This window comes from Coturnix japonica, chromosome 3 (assembly GCF_054131305.1).
Source record: "Coturnix japonica strain WE chromosome 3, WE-NBRP24, whole genome shotgun sequence".
Classification (NCBI taxonomy): domain Eukaryota; kingdom Metazoa; phylum Chordata; class Aves; order Galliformes; family Phasianidae; genus Coturnix; species Coturnix japonica.
In genome coordinates this window covers 13,960,293-13,985,321 of record NC_140665.1, presented here as the reverse complement: position 1 = coordinate 13,985,321, position 25,029 = coordinate 13,960,293, and the positions used below count along the sequence as shown (strand labels likewise).

General features: G+C 40.4%; 1 protein-coding gene across 10 annotated transcripts in view; it reads left to right on the top strand.

Annotated features, from left to right (window-relative positions):
• The window catches only part of SPTLC3 (serine palmitoyltransferase long chain base subunit 3), a 281,441-nt gene that overhangs the window by 246,324 nt on the left and 10,088 nt on the right, over positions 1-25,029 (top strand). For all 10 annotated transcript variants that reach the window (XM_015857148.3, XM_085542794.1, XM_085542797.1 and 7 more), the window contains 4 exons: positions 1,491-1,584; positions 11,286-11,391; positions 17,403-17,622; positions 19,774-19,900. In XM_015857148.3, coding sequence (XP_015712634.1) covers positions 1,491-1,584; positions 11,286-11,391; positions 17,403-17,622; positions 19,774-19,900 — 547 coding nt within the window. The remainder of the gene's footprint in view (positions 1-1,490; positions 1,585-11,285; positions 11,392-17,402; positions 17,623-19,773; positions 19,901-25,029) is intronic.

Here is a 25,029-nt window from a genome sequence, read left to right as displayed (position 1 = left end):
TGAATGAATCTCTGGGCAGCCCTTGCAAAGAAGGCTGGCAGCAAATGCAAGTCTAAAGATGAGGCCATGTGACAAAAGTTTGGTTCTTGTTTGATTCTGAAGGAATCTCATCTCTAATTTGGAATACTTGATGCAAAGGCATGAAAATGAATAATCCCATTCATCACAGCTCCTGATGGAACATGTTCATATACCGTGATGCTAGCTGGGAAAATTGTTCTCTCCAATTCAGGCAAATGTGAAACAGTATTTCCCCCTTGATGGAGATGGAATTAATTCACCACACGATGTATGTTCAAGATTTCTTCCAAAGAACCTGGCTAGAGGTGAAGTCATTTCCTCACTATTGAGAAAGAATCCAGCTTTTACCACGGATTTCTAAAATATATGTACGCAATGATTGGGCTACTGAGGACATGAACTTGATCTACCATGGTGCTGGAAAAGTAGTCCAGTATTGTCTGCAGAAACAGTTAAGAACTAATAGAGGTAAATTTACGAAATTGCAGACATGCACAGCATCATAATTTTCTCTCACTTAGCTCTAAAATATTTATCCCTCAGTTAGCTGGCCTCATGGGGAGACGCAGGCCTTTGTCAGAAGTGGGATACGTAGGTACAAGTGACATGAAGTTATTACTGTATCATGCAGAATGCAACTATTTAGTCTATTTTAATATTACATGTTATGTATTGCAGATATTGTGTAGTTCTCATATATTTGGGAGATTTCATTTTCATTATAATTAAATATAGCAGCTCTATTGTCTTGTCAAGATGCACGTAACTAATTCTTCCTGTTATATCAATCTTTAAGCAGAATTGTATAGGTACCTCTAATCCTAGGCACAATCCATTTCCTAAATAATACTTATTTAGCTAATATTGTGTCGTCCTTGTACTGGATAGTGAAACATCAAAACATAAAATATACAATAGAAAACAGAGCTATGTTAGGGCTTCAGCTTGAATTTCAACTGTAAATCTTGATTGTTGTTGATATAGTGTACAGCACTGGGTTTTTTGTTTTTTTTTTTTACATTTTTAAAATACTATAAAGAAAGTAATTTTTTAACTGAGTTTATCAGTGAAGCATACACTACAGATGGATTGTATATGAATCTACCAGAGAAAGAGTAAGATTGTGCCTAGTGCCTTGGCTCTACTTGAATCTTAATGGCAGCCTCAATCTATCCTGATCTTATTTCAATTATCAAACTGATGTTAGTCCAGTCTCAGTATCAGTCCTCCTTATGTTAATGTCATGCACTTCTTGGGAATGTCTGAGAAGCTGAATTTTGTTTCTGCCTGTCTTTGCAGTGGTTCCTGCAAAAATTCCAGTTCACATGTAAGATTAATTCACACAATGCTATATACATGCATGTATTTCTGTATATACAGACATAACTGTATGGTGAAACACTTACACACACACACTTGCAAACAGCCTCCCACTTCATGCAAATACTTACTGTACTCCTTCTCCACAGGGTTGCCTCATTCTAAGTGATGAATTGAACCACACTTCTCTCGTTCTTGGTGCAAGGCTTTCAGGTGCTACTATTAGAATCTTCAAGCATAATAGTGAGTATTAACGTTGGAAATGTTTTGAAGTGTGAAAATGTCTGTGTCTAAGGCAGGAACACTTCCTTTCAGTGCATGCTTTCCTTTCAATTTCCATATCAAGTTTTTATCCAGGCACAAGGATTAACTGTTCAACATTGAGTGATCTCAGATGGGGGAGAAATTGGCAGTGTGAGATTGTATTTGTTGTTGTGCAAGGTCTGGATTATCAGGTTGGACCCTGATCTTTGAAGGTGTTCAGTGAAGGGCAACAGAGCTGGTAGGGGTCTGTTGCACAAGCCTTGTAAGGAGTGGCTGAGAGAGCTGGTATTGTTTAGACTAGAGAAGGGAAGGCTCAGGGGTGCCCTTATCGCTCACTACAAATGCCTGAAGGGAGGCTGTAGTGAGGTGGGGTCAGCCTCTTCTCCCCTGTAACTAGTAATGGAGGTGGAGAGGAGTGCCTCGATTCATGCCATGGTAGATGCAGGTTGGACATGAGGAAATATTTCTCCAAGAGAGTGGTCAGGCACTGGAACAGCTGCCCAGGGAGGTGGTGGAGTCACCATTCAAGAAACATTTAGATGTTGTACTGAGAGACATAGTTTAGTGGGAAATACTGGTGATAAGTGGATGGTTGAAATGGATGAACTTAGAGGTTTTATTCCAATGTTGGTGATTCTATGATTCTGTGAAATCTGGAGTCTTAACCTTCTTGCTGTCTTTTTGACATGTGGAATTGACTGTGTGCTGCTGAAAAGGTTTTGTTATTGTCACCATAGCAAAATAGTACAGACATACTTAGAAAAATATAATCTACATTTCCTGCCTCTGTTCCCAACAGAGTTACATTAACATGGTGTACCTTTGAAACTGTCTCTCCAAATTCCTAGAGGGGGAAATACCAAAATGCAGATGATTACATTGAGATAACCATCCCAAATAATCTTTGAGGTGTGATTTTAGTATAGAAATCATAATAATGCCAAATATTAACTTCGCAGTCATGTAATTATATTCTAAAATACTTGTGCTTTTTAAATTTTATTTAGTTAATGCTGCTGTGGTCACAGTCAGAGACATTGTGATTGGCTTTGATGACAAGAGCTTGTTCTTTTCCTTTATTCCACTTTGCAAATTTCCTTTATATCACTACTGTAGTCACCAGGCAGTGACTGCAACAGAGATTAAGAAGCTAGAGAAGTGGTGAGGAATGAGAAAAGAAATCTGATTACCTTTATTAATAACTAATACAGTCCTTTCTATTATTGCGTTCTGTTCAGCCTTGAGGTGAGCAAAAATGAATTATGTATATGCTGTAACCAGCCTAAGGATCTCTTGAAATGAAAGACATGCTGTAATTATAATAGAAGATGGTGTTGCAATTAATATATATTCATAATTTGGACAAGAAATATTTTCTGAAGATCACGTAAGAATTAATGATCATGTGAACCAGAATGTTTTTACAGAAGTAATTATTCATAGACTAGACAGTAGCATGCCCCAACTCGGTCCACTTCCATGTAGATACTTTGAGCACGACTACTCTACTAGCCTTCTCTCAACTAGAATCCCCTGTACTTTGTGAAAGAGAACAAGTGCATCCTTCAAATCATCTTTTAATCATTTTTAAATCATTTTTAAGCACAAATCAAAGCATACAATCAATTTCAGGTGCAGCTGTCACCTGCCAACATTGGCAAAGAGGAAATTTTGTTTAATATCTGTTAAAATTGCATGCAGAAATACATTTATGTGCCCTTTGCTTTGGGGAAAAGAGGATGTGTATTGGGGAGTGATTGCAGTGAAAACGATAATCCAGCAAGACTGTCTTTGTATGATGCTCAATTTCTCCTGAAATGAAGCAGACGGCAATTGCTCTCTCTGAATTCATTTGGGAGTTGTATAATACAAGTATAGGAAATGAATTAAGGGGAAGCATAACCTAAACTTCCAGCTTGCATTGGGGGGTTCTTTTCAGTTAGGTAGGTGCTCATTTGTTTTGTTAGATCAGCTGTGTTTCTTATCCTCCCAGGCGATTCTTCTCATTTCTGTCTACATACAGGCATGCACGCATGCCCAAAATGTCAGTCTGTTTTAACACTGTCATTGCCATGCTTACAAACAAGGGAATTACATTGTTACGTGTGGCAAATTACTTGATGTGAAAGAAAGGTTCCTTTGCACATTGAGTTACCACTTGAATAACATTAGCAAGTGTTAATTTCAGCATCAGGTAGTTGTGTGTTTTGCCTTTATAAGATTGTTCTCTGCATACCCGTAGAAAGATTCAGTACCTTCCACCTCCCCCCTTTCCATACAGCGGGGACTTCTGTGTGTTGTTTCACTAGAGAAATCAATGATCCTGTAATAAGTTTGACTCCTGGCATCAATTGGACAATGTTACTGTGCCAAAGGCTTTTCTAGGGCTCTTTGTTGAGAGGTTGGAACAATTCTCCTGCAAAGCGTGGAAGAGTAAATCTGAATCCTATTCTGAAAAGGATTAGGGCTTAATGCCATATTATTTATTCTGACTCCTATATGCAGAGCCAAGTTTGTCCACTGGCATGAGTTGGCTCATCTCCTTTGAAGCAGTGTCAAGTCACACAAATACTGTTGGACCTAGGGTTGCCCTACACTAAGGAAAACTGAAGGAATGGCAGGCAGTAGCACTACTGTTGCTTGATACATATCTTCTATAGAGGAGAGTGAAAATATAAATTCAAATCAGGCAGCACATTCTGAAGTTACCTGTTTGCTATTAGGTTGCATCTTGAGGAAGGAGACTCTTTACACATTCCTTGCTGCTTACATCAGCCTCTTTTAAAACTGCATAGAACGTACATAATTTGGCTTTGATTTCCTTAGACCTATTCCGGAAAAGTAATTTTCAAAAACCCTATAAACTGTGTTCTATGAAAAAAAAAAAAAAAAAGCGATGCTCTAAATATTTTACAGAAAAGACTAAAAACTGCTGTTTAGAGCTGTTATTGATGCACATCCACCTTCCAAAAGTTATTATATAGCTATCTCCTTAAGAGTGAAAATCATTTTATTTCAGTGTATGATCTGTAATACTAGATCTCTTTGTCATTGTGCAAAAGTAAATAATTACGCTTATTTCATTAGTTAGCAAAGAAGTAATCTCTATATATTACCTTAATTACGTATAATATTCTTATTCTTACAAAAGTTAATTAGACTCTAATTCAGTCAGTGGGTGGCTGTCCTAAGCTTTGCAATTTTCAGCCAAAAAATTCATAGTAGTTTTCAGGAGCTGACAGAATTATTAAACCTTTATGCTTCTCCAAAGTTAAAAAGAAAAACCCTCTCCTTTTTTGACGAAACCATTGCACGGTGAAGGTATATGAGAAGCCTTTCAAACCTTAAAGTGAATAATAGAGCTAAAAATGAGTTGTGGATCTTAAGTCCATTTTTGTTTGGATATAGGAATGTGCCCTGCATCCTTACTGCAGGTGATCAATCCCTTCCTTGTAAACAGGCAGGCACGTACAGGCTTGGACTGATAAATACACAGGCACATACTTAAATGCCACCTAGGTGAGAGAAATCTAGGAGAAAACTTGATTCATGTCACCAAAAATGCCTGAACTACATTCCCTTACTGTAGCTCTCAGTAGCAATGTTGCTAGTCTTTGTCCTGCCAGGGTCACAGGGATATGCTCTGAAGAGTGGGGTTAGGGTTTATTACGGTCATTACTGTTCATTATTACTGTTATTGCTACTTATTAAAAGGATCAAAATTAAGAGCCTTGTGTTGCTCATACAGCTCATCCTGATTTGCACCAGGCTCTTTCACTGGAGGTATGGTGAAACAAAACCTTCCAAGAGTGAGCATAGCCTATAGTCACTGCTGTTACTGAGGCACATGTGAACATACCCAGCCTAGTCAGACCTTAACAGCAGGGAACAGCAGGGTAGCAAAACCCTCAAGAAGAGCACAGCAGGGAGGTGGGGCCAATTGGTGAATCACAGCTCTTCTGTTTTCTGAAGATAATCATTGTTATGTCTGAAACCTCCCATCCACCATCTCTGTTACATTTGCACAGAGAAAAGGGAAGCTTTCGTCTTCTAAGCTTTCTCCCCTACATTGTCCAGCCTTTTTCCAGTCTCACTCATTTCCACTTAGGATGTGTTGCTAGTGAAGATGAGTTGAGGTACAGAGATGATCATTTAGTTACCTGCCAAATCACTAAGATGCTCATTGCTTAAAAATAAATACTCAATTATCAATTTTCTTTCTCTTTCTGTTCATTCCCAACATGTTCTTCCACAGAGCCCTTCTGGCAGCAGAAATAATTCTTTTTTCTTAGGACAATATTTCTTAACCTAATAGTAGGAGCTTTAAGTCTGACTAGGTGTAAGCTGGAATTGATTAGGCTGATAGTTTGCATTATGGGGTGCCTTTCCAGACACAGATTGACCAAGAATAATATTATCAGGCCTGATATCAAAACCCTAAATAATAGTATAGACCTGAGCACTCTTAAATTTACATAGTAGTAATGGGCTAAAGTTGTTCCTGCTTGCTCATAAAGCACCTGCCTGCCTTCTCCCGTGCTGTGGTGTGGGCACCATGTTGACATTTCCTGGGCAGTGACCTGTCTAGGAAGCTAGAAAAGAGAGGCACTTCATCCCTTGAAATGCAGTCATTCCAGCAGCACAGCCTCACAGCCAGCATGCAGAGGGAGAAGGGTAGGAAGTGAAGACATCTTCCTGCTTCAGTGGCAGTAGTGACCTCATTCTTTTTTGGTTTCTAAGATGATTTTTTATTAATGTCAGACTTGAAAGCCCTTTTTCAGAACCTTGTATCTTTTTCTTGGCTAAATATTTTACCAAATCGCTTGGCTCTTCCAATAATACTTGAAAAGCAAAAAGCAAACATCTAACTATTAATCAGCTCGTGATTTTATCAAGGGTTTCCCATCACAACAATTCTGGGTCTTAAAGTGATGTGAGATGAGAGCGTAAGATAGCATCATTCAGTGAATGGATGAGTTTGTTTCTGACTACATCCAGGTGGATTCTGTTCATATTAGCTCATATAAGGAAGGTGATGTCCTAACAAGAGTTAGGATTTGTTTGCTCTTTCTAGTTCTACTGCATTTTTCCTACATAGCATCAAGCAACTGAATTACCATCACATTTTCAGGGTTAGATTTGCAATTGCTTAAGCAATCCATGTGAATGTCATGACTACACACATAAGTCAAGCCACAGGGGGAAAAAATCCTGTTCCCTTCATTGCAAGGGACTTGCACTTCACCACGCAATCAGGTAAGTGATATTATGAGGAAGGCAGGGAATTGCAAGGCACAGCCAAGTACCATTGGTAGATGAAAATCTTGCCTCTAATCTGGTGCTTGAATCCACATCTGAAAAGTGAGAATCACAGTAGTACATTCCCAACTCCTCCTCACACACCTTGTAAGAGTGTTGTGAAAACAGTAAGGGGTATTTTGGAGTTCTCAGATATCAGGTGGTTGATGACAAATGTGTGTTATGCAGGCGTGAGCTCTCTGGGTTTCCATACAAAATGTTTCTTGCTTGGACAACAGGTGAGTTGTTGTTATTCCAGTTATGGCATTTATTGGTCCACTTGGTCATATTAGAGCTCTGGAAGTGGAACATGTGTGCCACAAGAAGACCTTGTAGTGAAAATTCAGCTACATGGAGTGGTTGTAGTTCACACTGAAAGAATAGCATAGGGCCCTCATACTTCTATGCAAATGTATTCTCTAGGGGGGGGAAAAAAAAAAAAAAAAAAAAAAGAAGTATAAAAATAGATGTGTCTGCCTTCAAGAGAGTAAGCAAATAAAACAAGCAGGTAAGAAATAGTGCAAATTTTCTGTAGTTGCGGTGTCTTAGTATGAGGTGGTTCATTAGTTTTGGGTTTGTTTGTTTTTTTCTTACAGAGGTGTAAGCAGTCCCTGAATTTCAAAGGGGTGGGCACTTTTCAAGCTCATACAGAGCAGGATGAAAGCCGCTCTACCCACTAAGGCTTTGTCCTGTTTGAAGCCTCTGGCTACTATCAGATGCAAGATTATTAACTAGATAAGCTGACCTCAGCCTAATCCAGTTCAGCATGTATTTCCCTGTGACACGTAGAGACGCTGCCACAGTGAGAAGGCTGGAATATCCTGCTCTGAGCATGCTGTGTCTGCATTTGCCCTCCCTGATCTGGGAAAGACGTCTCTGACTTGTTGGGTGTGAGCTGGAGGTTTTCATGAGCTCTTCACTTACACTCAGCTATGTATTTTTGCGAGGATAGGGAAGGCAGTCTTTGGCTGTATGGCAGGTGCCACAGCCACCACTTATCCCACCCTCCCCACCCCTATCCTCTGACATTAAAAAAAAAAGGCAAAGATGTGATTTTAGGGAAAGTTTTCCAAGGACACTCTTGCTATTGAGAGCTCTGACTGCAGGGAGAGACTTCTCAAAATCTAGTTTTCACTAGAATGAAAACTCTCTTTTACAGTCCTACAAGTAATATTTGTATGAATGAAACCCTCTTGCAGTGGTTTCCCTTTGCAAGGAGGGATAGGATCAGAGCTAAGCACCTGGTCACCTATAACAAGACAGTGAACATGAAAGGAACCCACAAGGGGAGAGGGCTGGTTGCATGCAAGACAGAGTGAGAAGGGGCAGGCAGGTAGTGTCTGTGTGAAACTGCACAAGAAGGCAAACTGAGTAACTGAAAATGAGAATGGCAAGCATAAATTGAAGGAAAGGACTGCGATAAGGGTAGCAGTAGCCTTTTCATTTTAATTAAATGTATTCAGTTGACATCATGCAGGAGGATTTCAGCCCACGCAGAAGAATGATGATGATGTCCTCAGCACTGCAATGTGGGGATGAGGGGTGGAGACTCCGTGTCTCCCTGTAGGGAGGCACAGCACACAGTCTGTGAGAAGGCAGGGCCCCGCAGGAGCCGGAGTCCCACCTACACTGCAAGGCAGCATGACACATCACTGCCTGCCCAGGTCCAGGCTCGCTTTCACCCGGCAGCAATTTGTGAGGGATCCCAAACAAGGATTATGCAACTTTGCATTAAGTTCTACAAACCCAAGTGATCCACACTGTCCCTGCTTAGGAAACCTTAGCCTCTACATTCAAGCAGTATTTCAGGGGTAAGTCAGGAACTGAGGCAGGGACAAATTTGATTATGATTTGAGTATGAAGTTCCTCCTGGGCCTGGCAAACGGTTGTTTGCATCTACCACTGAAACGCCAGCGCCAGTGATGGTCAAACAAGGAAGGACAGTTATTTTCCCCATAACTTGTGTAAGTCCTCTCCCTGCCCTAGTGTTTCACAGACTAACTATATTTAATGGCAAGATAACTTGACAGAAGAAAGTCAGCCAGGGTTGCACTGGTTTATTTCCTGACACTTGATATATCCCACTGTCTGGAAAGTCCCAGAACAGAAGGCACCGCATCTTTACTTTGAATAAGAGATGCAGTTTTCTAGGGGGAGAGATTAAAGGTAATAGATTTTTTTCCACCTTCCAATTTCCTTTCTGCAAACAAGAATAAAATGTTCAGTAAAAACCATTTGCATCTAAGCAAATTATATGTTGGCTGGCTTGAGAATCATCCCTACATGTTTTTCAGGATGAGACATCAAAAGCAAAATGAGATAGCCCTGCTCCATGGAGCAGGCATGTCCTCAGCCTGAACTCAAGCAGGACTGTCACGTGGGAAGTCAGGCCTCTCCTGACTTGGAGATGTTCTTCCTGTTGCAGTCTCATCTTCCACACTAGATCAGGCAGGATCTATTCACGTCCATGTTTTAAAGGGGTATATACATTTCTTACATCTCTGTCTTCTCCTCTTTCTTTCCCTGTGGACTTATGTTAAAACAACAGAATTTTCTAGCCACAGTTTCAGTTCAGAAGTTTGGCAAACTAACATTCCCAAAGTCTGGCACCAGTGTGGACTGAGAAGTAGACAGAATACTGAACTGTCTCTCACTCTGTGTGATTCAGAGAGGGGTTTCAAAGGTCCTACAGGCATTTTGATGAAAAGGACTATTAATTCAGTGGAGAAAATTTCCCTTTGAGTGACTGAAAATCTTACCTCATTTCTGTAACTCGTGAGCTTTCTCTAATCCTTTGGAGCCCTTTAATTCTCAGAACCAGCACGGATTTCCAGATATTATCTATTCAGAAGAGAAGGTGAGCAGCTGCCTTTTATGAAACGAGCTTAGCAGGGTCATACATTCACTTTGTAAAGTAACATGGGTCTTTTATACCCTTTATTGCCATCTAGTGGAAGCTGTGCTATCTGCACTGTGTTACTCATAAAAGCAGTTCCATCTGGGAGCTCATCCAGATGTGCAGTTGATTGCACGGCTGAAATAAGAGGCCACTCATCATGCAAATGTGCTTTGTAAGATACAGCAAGGTCTTGTTAGGTCAAGAGACTAGACTATAAGGTGCACAGTGACACAGGTGTTCCTGAGAAGTCTTTCACTGAAATCAGCACCTCAGCAAAGGGCAAGGTGCCAGGGTATAACAATCTAGATCATATCCTGGAGATCTCTCAGGTCACTGGTTATTTATGATGGACAAGTGCTGTGCAAACAGCTTGCTTACAGTCAGGCAAAAGCAAAGCTATAGGCCAACATCAATACCGGTAAGGTGTATTTGCCTCAGCTGGGAGAATTAAAGGTTAGTTTCATAACATTTTAGTCAAAAATAACTGCATTAAGATCTATTACTGAATCAGTGATGTTATATTGTGGGGAAAAAACAGCCACTGATTTTCCCAGCCCCCACAATTTGTCCTCACGCGTATCATTCCTTGGAGCAAAATGAGTCCGTGTAAGATGTTATTTGGAAACATTTTGACGCATCACATTGGCTTTCCAAGAAGTACCGGAATAATTCATTCTGGAGAGACTTCATTCAGAACCCTTATCTTAGCTCTGCACTGACAGTCATATTTTGATCTGACTCTTGTTCCTCTGATTTTATTTTTTTTTAATTATTATTTTTTAGCTGTTTCTGTGTTTTTCAAAACATCAGTGCTTTTCCTTTCAGCATTTTGTTAGATGATCCACACTCGAAACTTCTAAGTTTCTAACATTGCTCCTTATATAAAAGTTCTGCCATTTCCAAGCATTTTGGCAACAAATGAGAGTATCCACGCTATGTGCTTATATCCATTTATCTCTGCCTCCCTCATCAGCAGTCTTTCACTAGCTTTCCTTAATGAGAAGGAGAGGATTTCTCTTGCTATCATCCTGATGTGCTTCATGCAGCGCGATCCAGGCCTTTGCTGAAGCAGTGCCTGTGATTCACAAGCCCTTGATGGTGCTGGAAAGCAAATGAGGGCTCTTTGTTCAAAAGACTTGAACGAAGTATCTATGAGTATCAACAACCCATATAGAAGTGGTGGCAATTAGCCTCAGTACTAAAGCAAAATGGTGACATTTTCCCTTTAAATAAAAACATATGTTAAATCTCCCAGGTGGAGTACATAACTGGCAGCTTTTTGAAACTACTTTACAGGATTGCATTCAGTCAAACTAAATCAGTTATTGCCTCTTGCCTGCTAATAAAGGAATATTATCTTCAGGATACGTTTTTATAATGTTGTCTTTTTCTCTACAGGAAAAAAAAAATAGAAAATCAAAAATTACTTCAAAAAATCCATGCTAATATTTTTCTTTCTCCTTTTACTTGTTTTTAAATGAAGATATGCAGAGTCTTGAGAAGTTATTGAGAGAAGCAATAATATATGGCCAGCCTCGAAGTCGCAGAGCATGGAGAAAAATTATCATCCTTGTGGAAGGCATTTACAGGTATGTGTGTTTTAGACACAAGTGCTCTTTATCACTTCTGAGAACACAGTGATATGTTGAGTGGAGCTAACATGGGTATCTGAAAGAAATCTGAAGTGCATGGAGGTTAAGGTACAGTGATCCTGTTAAAACATTAATTTCCATTTAGATTATGTGAACCCTGGCCTAACTTGCTGCAGTGAGATCTCTGTTGTTCTGAACACTGATTTAGCAAGTCACAGTGAGCGGCATATAGTGTGAGCAGGAGATGCGCTGTGAAAGCAAGGAGGGTAGGATTAGGAGTAGTGACTCTTGCACCAGAGAGAGGGGAGCCAGAATGGTTTGTTCACAGGATGTGACATGGTTTATGAAAAAAACCCTTTAAAGTTTACATGCAGGGATTATTTCACGTGGGCTGAACTGTAGTCTGTACACATGGGCAGATGGTTGCGCCATTTTACCAAGGAATGCTAGTACAGATTAGTTGATTCGATTTTTTGTAAGAATTCTTTTACGATCTCATGTCATTACATCTTCACAGTCATCAGCACTTTTTTTTTTTACCTAACGTTCTCCATCTGCAAAGAGAACAAATCAATCCTTATCTAAACATCTGTCACTCAGAGCTGAAACAGGTCAGCAGCAGATCAGCTGATCCAAAACAGGCTGAACGTCCCCTTTCAACCAGAGTAAACAGAGCAAAGCTGCAAATAAACATAGCTTGGCACTACTAAAAGAAAGCCTCAATTAAGGACTTTGATCACACAGAAATTAAGTGGACCACCAACATTTTACTGACAAATATTCCTTTTGGTTACATGGTCTGAGAAAATGCTCCAGCTGCTGAGATTTGTTCAGTTTAAAATCCTTTACTCTGGATATTTACCATTATGGAGAGAGGAGATAGATTGGAGGGGCACAGATCCACTTAAACATTGGGGCAAACCCAGTGGGTGATAGCTGCAATACTTGCAGCTGCATTTCCAGATGTGTATTTAGTATAAAGCTTTGTTTTCCTCTAGTTTTTGTAGCTGGATTTCAGAAAGATGTCCTTTTCAGAAGTCTGCACATCTATCTGTTAAGATGCTAAATAAAAACATTCTGGGCTTCAGAGAATGGCACCAAAAGGGACCTTTTATTTATTTTAGACAGCAGTTTGTGGTAGTACCTACGTGGTTCTTAAGTCACTGCTTTTCAATGGGATTTCACAGTCAAATTAATTATATTTCCCTAAAAGTTCATCAATTTCTATTCATTGCTGGAAAATTACCAGGCAGGCAGGGAATAGGTGCATAACATTTTAAGACCACTCATGTCCTGAGTGCCAATGCTTGTGAAAAGCATAAAGTGAAAAAAAATAAAGTCAATGAACGAACAAACAAACAAGAAGCAAAAGCAAAGCTCAGCTCTCTAATATTCTGTCAGTGGAAACCAGCCTCAGCAGTAGTCAGGTTGGTTGGTTAGTTGTTTTGGTAGTCTAAGCTGATCAGAAATTAAGGATTGTGGTTTGGTTGCAAAGCATGTCTGCTCCGGCTTGAGGGAGGATGCCACCACACCCCTCTGAGCTGTGTCCCCGCCATCGATGCCAACCCGAGATTCACGCAGCTGATTTGTCCTTATTGCACTGCTGGGAACATGCACCAGCCATGTAGACTATGTAGCTAATAACACTTCCTATGCAACAGAAAAAGCTGGAGAAAGACACGTTAGAAATACACTTACTTCTTTTGTGTGCATGTACTTTCCTTTCTTGGCTCGTGATTTTTGAAATACACTAAAATTTTCCAGCCCCTCTGTTGGCTAATGTTAGTTCTCTTGCAGATTTGCCAGATGCCAAATGAACATTCATCTAGAGAATTTAAGAGGAGGCAGACTGTTGTTAATGCAATCTTTAAGACAGTTAATATTGCTTTTCTTTTTTTTTTAAAGGAGTTAAATAAGTTTTGCTTTGGGGACAACTAATACAGAATTTAAATAACTTAATGGTCAGAGCCATTCTCCAAGTTAAAACATCCTGACTTGCAAGTTTGACTTGGCAAATTTATATAGAAATGCATTTTCCAGAGATGCAAAAGAAATGCTAAGCTTTCCTATTTAAAATAAATATTGCTGAATGGGACATCATAGTCTTTGTAAGGTAAAGTTGATGGTATGGAAAAAAAAAATGGCCTTCTGTTTGCATTAGGGGTATGTTAAAGTATTTACGCTGCTTGTAAGTCTGGACTTACCAGCTGGCAAAATTTGAAAAGGGCCATTGTTAGCCAACATGAACATTGCTGGAAATCAAACTTGTGTTTGAAACCATAAGCCGCAGATTTTCTTTGGTTACAACTGAAGGCAGAATTGGCCTCTTGGTTTGGGAAGCACCCAAGCTACATGTCAAACAAATAGCAATGAGTATACGATTGTTTGCTTTTAATGTATCTAGCATCTTTAAAAAAAGATCATCAGAAGTAAAGTTGCAGTTGCTCATGAGAGCTGGTTCTTGACTTAGACTAGCCTAAGAACAAATATATTTCATTTTTGTTCCAAATGGGGAGACCATCCAGCCATCAATCTTCAGCTCAAAATGCATGAACAAGTTTTGGCCGTGTCCAAAGCACAAATTAAAGTGACTTGCTAAATCATATTTCTGTTATTTAAATATCCAGGTAATGTTTTTCTTGGCTTCTACTGTTTCCAGTTCAGGATTAATCAGTTATTATGTTCTTACATGGTTTCTGGTAGGCTTCTGCTCTCTTGCACACATGTTTACCTAGGAGTCAGATAGGCTGAGGATGAGGGAGGGATTTATAAGGCACCAGAAACTCATCAAAACAAATGATTTATTTTTCCCTGCTTTTGATTTAATTTGAATATATTTCCTTCCAGCTCAGAAAACAGTTCTCTGGTTAATTGGATGTTATCCAATTCTTTTTTGCATGCAGAAGTTCCTTGAGTTTCGATGACAATACCATAGGAAATTTATTAGGGTTATTTTTTTACTTCCTGGGATTAGATGTTAGGACTTCAGAAAAGAGTGGAGTAACATTTAATGTCCTTGGCCAGAGACCAGAATTAAAGGTTAACATTTCTATCATTTCAGTGTATGACACTGTATTGGAGGGCCATGTTGGAGTTTCCTTAAACTATTACTCTAAACTACAAAACAAAGCTTGTTATATGAAAGCCTGAGGTTTATGGAAGAAAATAATATTAAAATAAATAAAAAATGCAGTGCATATATTTTGGGAGTAACAGGTCAGGAAAGGAGGGATTTCCCAATTACACATCAACCTGAAAGGGGAACAGGTAAATTTTCAGTAGTTGAAAGGACTGTAATGCTGGTGCATATATAGAGAAGTTGAGTGATGCAATTATGAAGAAGATACTGGGTTGAGTGTTGGTAAATTACTTTTCCTGACAGGAAAAAAAAAAAAAAAAGAAGAAGATTGAAATTTTGTTACAGTGGTAGATTGTAGTAAGCTGTTTTTACTGGTAAGTTTCAAAATAGACTGGACAAAAATTGTCAGAATATCCTGCCAAGAGCAAGCTTGTATTCCAAGAGAGATGGCCAGCATAAATACTGTCTCTCACCACACCTGGCTGTAGAATTCATCAGCTGCTTCCGAAGGACTCTCAGTGGCTTGTTGGGATTGAACCAAGCCTCAAAATTCAGTGATACCAAAATCCTGAGTTACCTCCTCGTGTCTAAAAGGAGATGCAAGCTGAGTGCATGCTGAAGCAAGTTCTTCTGCCCCCCACTCTGAGCAAGGAAGATGAGGGTAAGCTACAGTCTACAAGCTGTACGTCCCTGCAGCCACGCTAATAATTTTTGCTGTGAGACAGGATGTAATACCACATAATGCTAATGTCTGGCACAGGCAGACCCAGCGTATGTTCATGTGCACACAACTCTTTAGATGTGCCTGAGCAGATCTGGAAACAGATTTGTAGTTTTGTACAAGTGACACAGCCAGACTGAAACATAGTCACTGCAGTTCATTCACTTTCAGCTCTCTGGTTTAAACTCAGTTGATATCAATATTTACTGAAGGATTCAGTAAACTTTCCATTTGGACTACCCAAGGGGACACATGAAGTGAGCTTTATCTCTGAGCAATTCTAAACAGAGCAGTGTCTGTATCACAGACCCTCTCCCAGAGTCAGAAGCAAAACCAGAAATAGAGTAGCACAGAAACAGCTCTCATCTCTGCCATCTGGAGGGCTGAGGCCTGTTTGAATAACAGCCCAAGAAATACACACAAAAGCAGCAGTGCTCTACCTGCCCCAAGGATGCTTCAGGCCCTTGTTAGATCTCTGTTGTAATGTTTATGTCAGCCAGCATCTTTCAAGAGCACTAACTCAACACTGAAAATGGCAAATGCACAGTAAATCAAGCTTTGTATTTTTAATTTACCATTTTTGTTCTCATCATTTTGAAGAGAAAAGCCGTTTTTCTCACCTGAATCTCCATGAGCCATTGTGATGTGATTCCCGCGTGAATGTGGAGAAACTATCATTCTTCTTTTCCTCCCCATCTATTTCTGGAAGACACAGTGGGAGATGTTCCCTTGTTTCCTGTAGAGGTGCTCCCTGGCTCTACACTTTCTCTCTGACCACTTAGCCATCCTGCAAGCTGACCAGATGGATAAAACTGTCACCCCCCCCCCCCCGCCACCCCCAAGCACGTGGGATGCTGCGTACCCACAGACACCCAGAGGCTTAGTCTAATTTTTAGCTGACTAATGGTTTGACTCTGGGTCATGTGAGGACTGTGGGTTCTGCTCTTGTACTCATTAAGAAAACAGCTGTGGTGGTTCAGGTTGCTTCTCCCAGAGCTGCAATGAGCCGCTTGACTGCTGGAGGGCTCTGTCCTCAGCACAGGGTGACAGGAAGGAAAGTTCAGTCCTTGAGAGCTTGCCTGTCTGCCCTTTGCTGCAAGAAACTGTGGTGCCATACACATCCCCGTGGCTGCTTCTTCTATGGCTGGACAAGGTAGAAAGGCAGCATCTGCCAGCAGTCACTTGACACCCAAAAATATGCCTACAGGTGGACACAGCCAGGCTCTCTGACCCTGACCAGCGCAGACAATCCTTGTCCATGGCTGCTCCCCAGTACTGTTCATTTCATAGTGAACGCCTGCTGATGGCAGGGAACCTAAAGTTCCTGAACTTCAGGCTGTTTCCAAGCTTACTCAGAAGAATAAATAAAAAAGAAGCACAAAACTTGTAAAACATTACCAACACATCAGTTCCCTTTGGTGGTACTGACCTCCCAGCTGCATAGATCAGCTTGAGTGACAGTCAGGAGTCTGCAAAAGCCTCTGGCCCAAGATCACCAAGATTACCAAGAATACAGGAGGTGTATCACCTCTTCTTGTTTCTAGAGCTTTCGATGTACTGTTACTAGAAGTTTAGAATATTTCCATTTTCTACATGGCCTTAATAAAATAAACAGAAAAGGAATGGAAACATTTTTCCATTCATCTGGTAGAAGCAACAAGATTGGGTCTGAATTATCTTTTCTTATCCTTTATTCTGTCCACTCTGAAGACTGAGGCTGCTCTGAACTGCCAATGCATTTCATGTGGGCCATGTTAGAGCCAATTCCTCTGTACCAGGGTGATTTTCTTCTAGATTTATTATCCAGAAATGTTGACACAGTAGCAGTAGGTGGATAAAGAAAGGACCAGACTGTGAATTATAGCAGTTCCTATAATTCCTTACAATATATATGTTTTTTGCAGTCAAACATAATGTGTTACTTGGGTGAATACCTTCCCTTCTCTTTTATGGCATGTTGGCAATTTGTAAATGTTCAGGGACTTTTTGGCTATTTTTATTTGCTTGAATTCTAAACTTATTTTACTCTTATACTTGTTGCTGGAAGATGTTTGCAGTGTTTCTTTGAACTGTAAATACCAATGGAGTTTGCAGAAGATCTCCCATGGGATAATCACACTCTGCACTTAATGCCTATGCTTCTTTGGCATTATTTTAATAAGAAAAGAAGATACAGGAGTTGTTGTTTATCTGTAATTCTCTCCATAGCATGGAAGGGTCCATTGTACAGCTGCCAGAGATAGTCTCCTTAAAGAAGAAATACAAAGCCTACCTCTATTTGGACGAAGCTCACAGCATCGGTGCAGTGGGAGCAACAGGACGAGGAGTTGTGGAGTACTTTGGTATGAATCCTGATGATGTTGACGTATTAATGGGAACATTCACAAAGAGCTTTGGTGCAGCTGGAGGATACATAGCTGGCAAAAAGGTAAAAGGAAAAAACACAAACATGTTAACATCAAGGGGAGGAGAAATACCTTCTTATTACATGCAATAAGCTTTTTCATCTTTTCATATAGACTGCCTTACATGAGCACAATTCTAAAGGTAGTGCCACTTTTTTCTGAATCCCGAATGAACGTTAAACTGTCAGAATTTCTTATTTTCATCTCATGCTCATGTTATGTAATTTGCTTAGATTGGGAAGTTTAGAAACGTTGTGGTTGTCTAAATATACCTCACTGCATTAATTTGCATGCAGACTGCTTGCTACATTATTCCGTGTTTGTAAACAGTGTGTGGAGCAATAGTGAGAAATTAAAGCTACAGTTTCATCCACTGATACAAAATTCCTGAACAGTTGTGGGTTGTCATAGCTGCATTTTTAGGATGGAGAAAGAAGATTTACTTGAGGATACCTCGCAATACCAACATCTTTGACCTCAATTTCTCCACATGCATTGACATAACAACCTCTTGTCAACAGCAGATGTCAACAGAAAGTCGAGCTGAACTTGTTTTAACAGGGAGTGTAGGAGAAGAGAAAGTGTAATCAATGCCATTGTGAAACATCATCATTTTTATTGCTTAGCAAAGATGTCAAGTTGGTTGTTTACCCTCCTCATACCCTCAAAAATACATGAATGTATTTCTTAGGTAGTTTTCTGAATGAGGAGATATCCTATTTAGGCAGCTAAATAAATAGGATATTGTCAGGAAAGTGTTAGGGAACCTGCGTGGGCAGGGGGGTTGGACTCGATGATCTCTAATGATCCCTTCCAACCCCAACAATTCTGTGATTCTGTAATAAGGAAGCACTTGAGTAGAATAAAAGGGATGTAAGAAAGTATAAAGCATCTAGTTCTCACCATCCTTGGGGGGTTTTGTGCCTGGAGATTCTAACACAGACTATTGTAATGCATAAAGAATCAACTTTCTTTTGTTTGCTTCCTGAATGTATGTCTGAAGATTTGACTTCTACTAAGGAAAATTGGCTAATACAGCTAGAAATGATAGGATGCCCGAACCTGTGAAAAAAACTGTCTATAGCAATTCATCATCTAATCCTTGGAAGTTTTCTTAAAGGAAAGTGGTCATTCTTTTCACACCGGGTGCATCGCTAAGCTTTGCCTCAGGCTTCTGGGCCTTGGCAGCAGCTGTTCACCTACCTTATTTCTGCAACCATAAACTTACATGGGTTCTTTTTGCTGGGTCAGTAAGAGCACAGAAGCTTTCTCAGCTACTTGGTTAAACCCATAGGATTACAATTGCAATGTAGCAATGCAGCAATGTGCAACATATGTAAAGTTAAGTAAACCTTTTTTCTTAGCACTGGTGTTTCAGCATACACTTATGCAACCTCTATAGCAATAATTTACAACAATATCTTTGTTTTCTGGAGGCATTTTTTATCAAAGCATGGTTTCAAGCAGACGTCATGCTTTTCTCACTACCATGCATTTAGCTTTTAGTGCAATAACAGTTACTCAGCAGTGTACACTGTGGAATATGTACTGTTGTAGCAGTGATAGTCCTCACCAAGTCATGAATTCCTGCTCTACCCCTGCCTTCAGGAGTTACTGGTGTTTTAAACACACCTACAGCACAGCAGTGCTTTTGCTAGGATCATGGTTTGTGCCCTTAGTTATGCAGGGAAATGTTAAAGCAGCTCTAACATGACTGGGCCTGTCACGCTAATAGGAAGTTTATGTTGTAAGAAATGTATATGCTAATAGCCAAAGACAGATTCCAGTAGGGCTACTTTCCCTGTGTTAGGTCTTATGGCAGGGAAACTGTGCTGTTGTTATGTAGGTTTTATTTCATTCCCATTCATTGATGGACTGAGCAGTATTTTAAAAGTGGCTCTTCATTGGCCTTTAAATGATTTTGGCTTCTTTATAATAAGTCTCAGCACATGCACATTGTTTTATTTCAGCTGTAATTGCCTCACTTCAATTGCAAAGTGCTTGCGCTTGCCTAATGTTTCTTCAGGCTGTCTATTAATGGGAGCAGCCAAGAAAGTAAACAGCTGGTGAAACCTCCTCTTTTTTTTGTATGTTCTCACTCTGTGTTAGTTAGGAGGGAGATCTGATGTTTGGACACCTCCAAGTTCATTCATGCATTGTTTCCTTTGTCTAAGGGCCTTGTGGACTTTTTACGAGCTCATTCTCACAGTGCTGTGTACGCCACGTCTATGTGCCCACCTGTGGCAGAGCAAATCATCCGAGCAATGAAGTGTGTCATGGGGTTAGATGGAACAACGCAAGGTAAGCTATCCTCTTCAGCCTATCCTTTATTTCAATTACATCTATGGTGTACAGGTGCACACAGAATGTCACCCAGAAGGAAACTGAGAAGGTAATGCAATACAAAGGGCATCATTTTTACCGTACAATTAATATCTAGATTATCATCTTTTTAGGTGCAGTCACCTATACTGCTTTTTTTGAGTTTGTATTGTCTTTGTCAGCAGTACCTGAGTATCACATCATTGTGTAACATGCAGATGCAGATAAGACTCTGCTGTGAATTGCGATCTGTTTTATATTGGCCCAGCAGGGCTGTGCTGTTTTCTCTTACTGAGCACAGGACTAATAGCAGTTCTGTATAATCCCTCCTTGGTGGGTTTGACTGAGGGTAAGCTGAAGTTGGAAAGGAAAAAAGGTATGTTAGAAGATGCAAGGTAACACTTAATGCACTGCTCTGCATTATTCTGTTGCAGCAGCCTGGAAGTTGGTTTCCAGCCATGATAGATGAGACTATTGAGATGTTCATCACAGCCCTTCAGTGAGGCCTGAGTTTTCAAGGCCCCAATTAATGAAAGAAGGGACACAGAATCCAGTCTCAGTGCCAGATTCTGCTGAGTCCAGTAACAAAGTGCAGCAAAATTCCAGTGCAATGTGTAGACAATGAGGAAGTGATGCTTTTGCCATTTTGACAGAGAGGGAAATTTGGAAACTATAGTTACCCCCCCTCAAGTGGAAAGGTCAGGGCGATGTATGCTGATGTCTACATCCTGTTCCTTGTAAGAGACCAGCTCTGACATGTTTCTTCTACCTTGGGAATTGTGTGCAGCCCATCGTGCTGTGCCCTGGACTGGTTGTAGGAAATGCTGCCGTCAGAGGGCGGCCTTACACTGAGCCTTTCCAAGAGTGCCATACTCGGGGCTCTCCTAGATGCTGCATCTAAGATATCAAACACACAGAGCATTTCCAAACCTCCAAAGCCTCTTACAAGTGACCCTCAGCTAGCATGGTTCTGCATGCAGCTCAGTGCAGGCTAATAGAAAGACATGTCTCAAGACAGAGCCTTTTAATATATGCATGTCAGGCTGTCTTAGGACTGAAGAGTTTGCAATGTCTTCTGTTACACAAACGATGTTCTTTAATGACATGGTGTTTGTATTTGTGCTTATTAAGCAAATACTTTAGTAAAGAAATTGGTGTTCTGTTTATTCTTCACAATTTGTCTTGTAATGCAAAATGCAAATAAATAGTAGAACAAATGAGCAAACAAACGCCATAGCTTAGAGTGTTGTACAAAGGCTAGCAAACTGACTGTGATGTGTAAAACACTTCTCGCCCTTCTGAGCCAGACTCATTATTTTAGTCTGCTTCGTTTTCTTTCATGTGGGCCTTCCTTCATTAGGCTGTTCTCTGGACTACCAAAAAGAACACCAAAATACAGGAAGAGCTGTTGTGTTGGCCCACACTACGGTGCTGCTTGGGCGTACAGAGAGAGGATTGCGGTGACTCAGAAAGCAATGGAAGAGAGCAAGCTCTGTCTCTTCTAGATAGTTTTGTTTCCAAGGACAACAGTGAATGAGTTATTTTGGTCTGCTGCCATAGAGAATGGTGAACCTTGAGTGTGAGCTCTCCTTGTGGGAGCAAACAATACAAAAGAGTAGGGGTAGTTGAAACTATACAGTGAGTAATACCGAAGACCAGAAATGCAGTAGTACTCTTTGCATTCTATCGTGGTTTGTATCCAAATGATTGATCTCACATATTTTCTTCTTTATTCTCAGTTGTTAAAAATAGGATTGATTAGAAGGTCAATCACAGAATCATAGAATAGCTTGGGTGGGAAGGGACCTCAAGGATCATCAGGTTCCCACCCCTCTGGCACATGTCATGATAATGTGATGTCTGTATCCTGCAATTCAATCATCTCAAGCTCAGTAAAAGAGATTGGGAGCATAGTGCAAAGATCTGAACTATCTATTATGGTTATATTCTTCTGCCATGTTTTCTGCTGTGCCTTGAGAGAACAAAGAGTAAGAAATGTTGGATTAGGAGAGAGCAATCATTCCCTTGAAGTTGATGAGCACTGTTATTTCTGCCTGGCAAAGAGGTAGACTGGGATCATTGTGACAAAGTCCTTTGTTTCTTGAGTGACTTTTATCAGAAAAGAGAATGACAACAAAAATTGCACAGGTGTTTTCTCTTTCATGTAAAATCATACTTTTAGTAGAAGTTCAAGTCCTGGCATTTTTCAGTGTCATGCTTTACAGGACTCTGAAAATCAACGACATTTGGAACAAAGCACATTGATTCTTGGTAGTGTAACATCATAGATATTATCATAGTTCCTACAGTAGAGTTGTTTAGAAGTGTATGAACTTGTGGCAGCTGTGTTTCCATGAGTAATGTCATAAGGCAGCAAGTTCCACAGTTCAGCTTATACAGACTCATCCTTCTTAAAACTTGGTGACCTTTTCATCTCACGTGTCCTCATTTATTAGAAGATATGGGAAGCAGAATTTCCCTTGGCATTGACTTGTAGTATAAATATTCTCTATACATTCTCCTTGTGGTTTCTCATTACGCCACTGGAGATACCTCGGGAAACTGAGCAGCTGCCTTAGGGGTTTTAGCCCTGCGTTGAGACTGTTGTTGCCTTAGAGAGCTTGGACCTATGCAAGTGTCCATGCTCACTTGTTTGCAACACAGCTCTTCCAGCTGTGACCTTGGACCTTTTTTTCCTCTTCTGCCCAAGAATACCAAAAGCATATTTTTATGCTTTAAATTTCATAGGTAAAGAATTAATCAGACAGAATTTCTTAATCGCTAAATAAATTATAGTGGTATGAAAGTCAAGTTGTAGCATTTCCAAATGCCTTGCTTTTCTACCTGATGCATGGCATACAGAAATTTGTCAACAGCAACAGGCACTTTCAAGTGTTCTTATGGGACACTGCAAAACTTAAAGCTATATCCTCAGGTAACTACAAGTCTTCATTAAAAGGTAATTCCTGACGTTGTTTAGACAGAAAGTGTTTCTTTAAAATGTCACATTCCTTGCAGTTTGTGATGATTGGGTTGTCTTCTTGCAACTACTTGTTTTAATTTCTGTTTGTAGCAGATTATGAATTCTTGCATCTGAGTGCATTCAGATTGCAAAGGAGCTGCAGAACACTGTTTTCTGTTTTGGCTTGGTATTAAGAGGATCTGGTTTTAAAAGGTTCCTTTTTAAGATGTTTCCATCTGCCTTAGATTTTTGCATAACTGGAGGACCAGCTTCTTAAACATCTCAGTTTCCAACATTTTCCGCTGCTATCGGAGCTCAGCAACCTTTTGAGAACGTTATCTTTGCCTTAGTTTCATACCATGATAATTTGGCATAAGCCGTAACAGAGAAGGGCAGCCTGGAACTGCTTTCAACCATTCTCCCCATTCCTAGCCCCTTTCTCGTGCCCCATTTCCTTACACCAGCACCAGTGTTCCTGCAGCCATGCAGTGAACTGAGTCAGGGAACTGATCTAGCTGAAAAATAACTGACGTCCCCACAAATGGTTAGCCTACAGCCAAATGGTTCCCAGAGCCAGTCTGCCATATGGCTGCATGAATCTTAGTGCCAGGACTTGAGCAGCTGAAGCCAAGGGGAACAATCCCATTTTCAGAGAAGTAAATCTGTGCCAGACTCAACTGATCATGAAGCTGTTTTGTAAGCTGTAATTCTGCAGGCTATGCAGTGACAGACCCCTTGAACCTGCTTGAAACAGCTCGCAGAAACAGGCAGACAAGAAAAAAAAACAGCACATAGGTTTTTACTGTTCCCTCTCAGATTCTCCCCTGCTTCATTCTGAGATGATTGCTTCTCTCGGGTCTCTGTCATGCAGAATACTTGAATCCTGCTTTAATTTTAAGTTTGTTATTATTCCCAATAAGTATGTGCCTGCACTGAAGCAAATTTAGCCCTGATTTGCACAGCACTGGCTCTGTGACTAGTGGAGTATGACAGCGAAGATGCTAATGTTGATAATACATTGTTATGATTGTTATTTGTCTAAGCTAAACATCACAGATGTTCTCACAGCAGTGGATGATGAAACAGGGCTAAGTGGGACATGCTGTTCCAGTGGAGCCACCTGCTGTGTGATCCACCTTCTAAAGGAAGCCAAGTGTATCCAGGGACAGTCCATTGATATGACCAAGAAGGGAATTTGGAATAACAGTATTTACAGCGGAACCTGTAAGAGCTCTGATTGATCAAATCCTGCCTTTTTGGAAGCCACTTTTTCCATAGTCAAAGTTAAACCAGTTCCAGGTCCTTTACCTGCCCATGGATAGGACTCACTGTGTTCACAACCAAGCATTAACTGCAAGCAGAGGAGGGATATGATGAGCCTGTGAGCTTCTCAGCACATGCCAGCATGCAGTCTATTGGATGATTTGCAGCCTGCCCCTGGCAAAGAAAGCCACGCTTTCCCAGGGACAGCAGGACACAGCTGCCATTTAAGGGTATCTTTGCTGCTGAGACCCAGCATGAGAAGCCTTCCTCCATTCCAGATGTTGCTTGCCTGAGTAGTCCAGCACTGTTTTCAGCTAGAGGAGCATGAAGGAGAGAAGCTTCTTTTCTAACTGCATTTAGATCATTGGTATTTCAGAAACACCTTGTGCTATCACCTCTGTGATACAGAGGGGGCACATGGAGCACTGGCTGGCTTTTAGCTGAGAGACAGATGTGCTTTGAGATTAATCACCTGTGCTGGGAGTAAATAAGGCTCAGACAAGGCTGCCTGCTCTGTCCTCATTTTTGTGGGGGACAATGAATGCTGACATTGAGTATCTGAATGTAGATAAGGTGCTGGGTAGGTGTAGTTGACTCATTTGAGACATAAGGTAAAAATGACAGTATTTGTACAATCTCTCCTCTGTCTGGTTCAACTGGCATTGCCACTTTTTCTGCCTGTAGTCTGCTCTGGAAAGTGTTTTACAGCAGTTTGCAGTTAAAATTGGACCAACTAAGTAAGTCCTTAAGGGCTTGTTTAGCAGTTGAATTAAGTTGAAATTGCTAGGTTTACAGTTGGCATTAGGTTGGAGGAGAAAATGTCTTCACTTCTCTCCAATTCATTGCAAAGTTATTTTTTTATAAAGATTTTTTTATCTGAGAA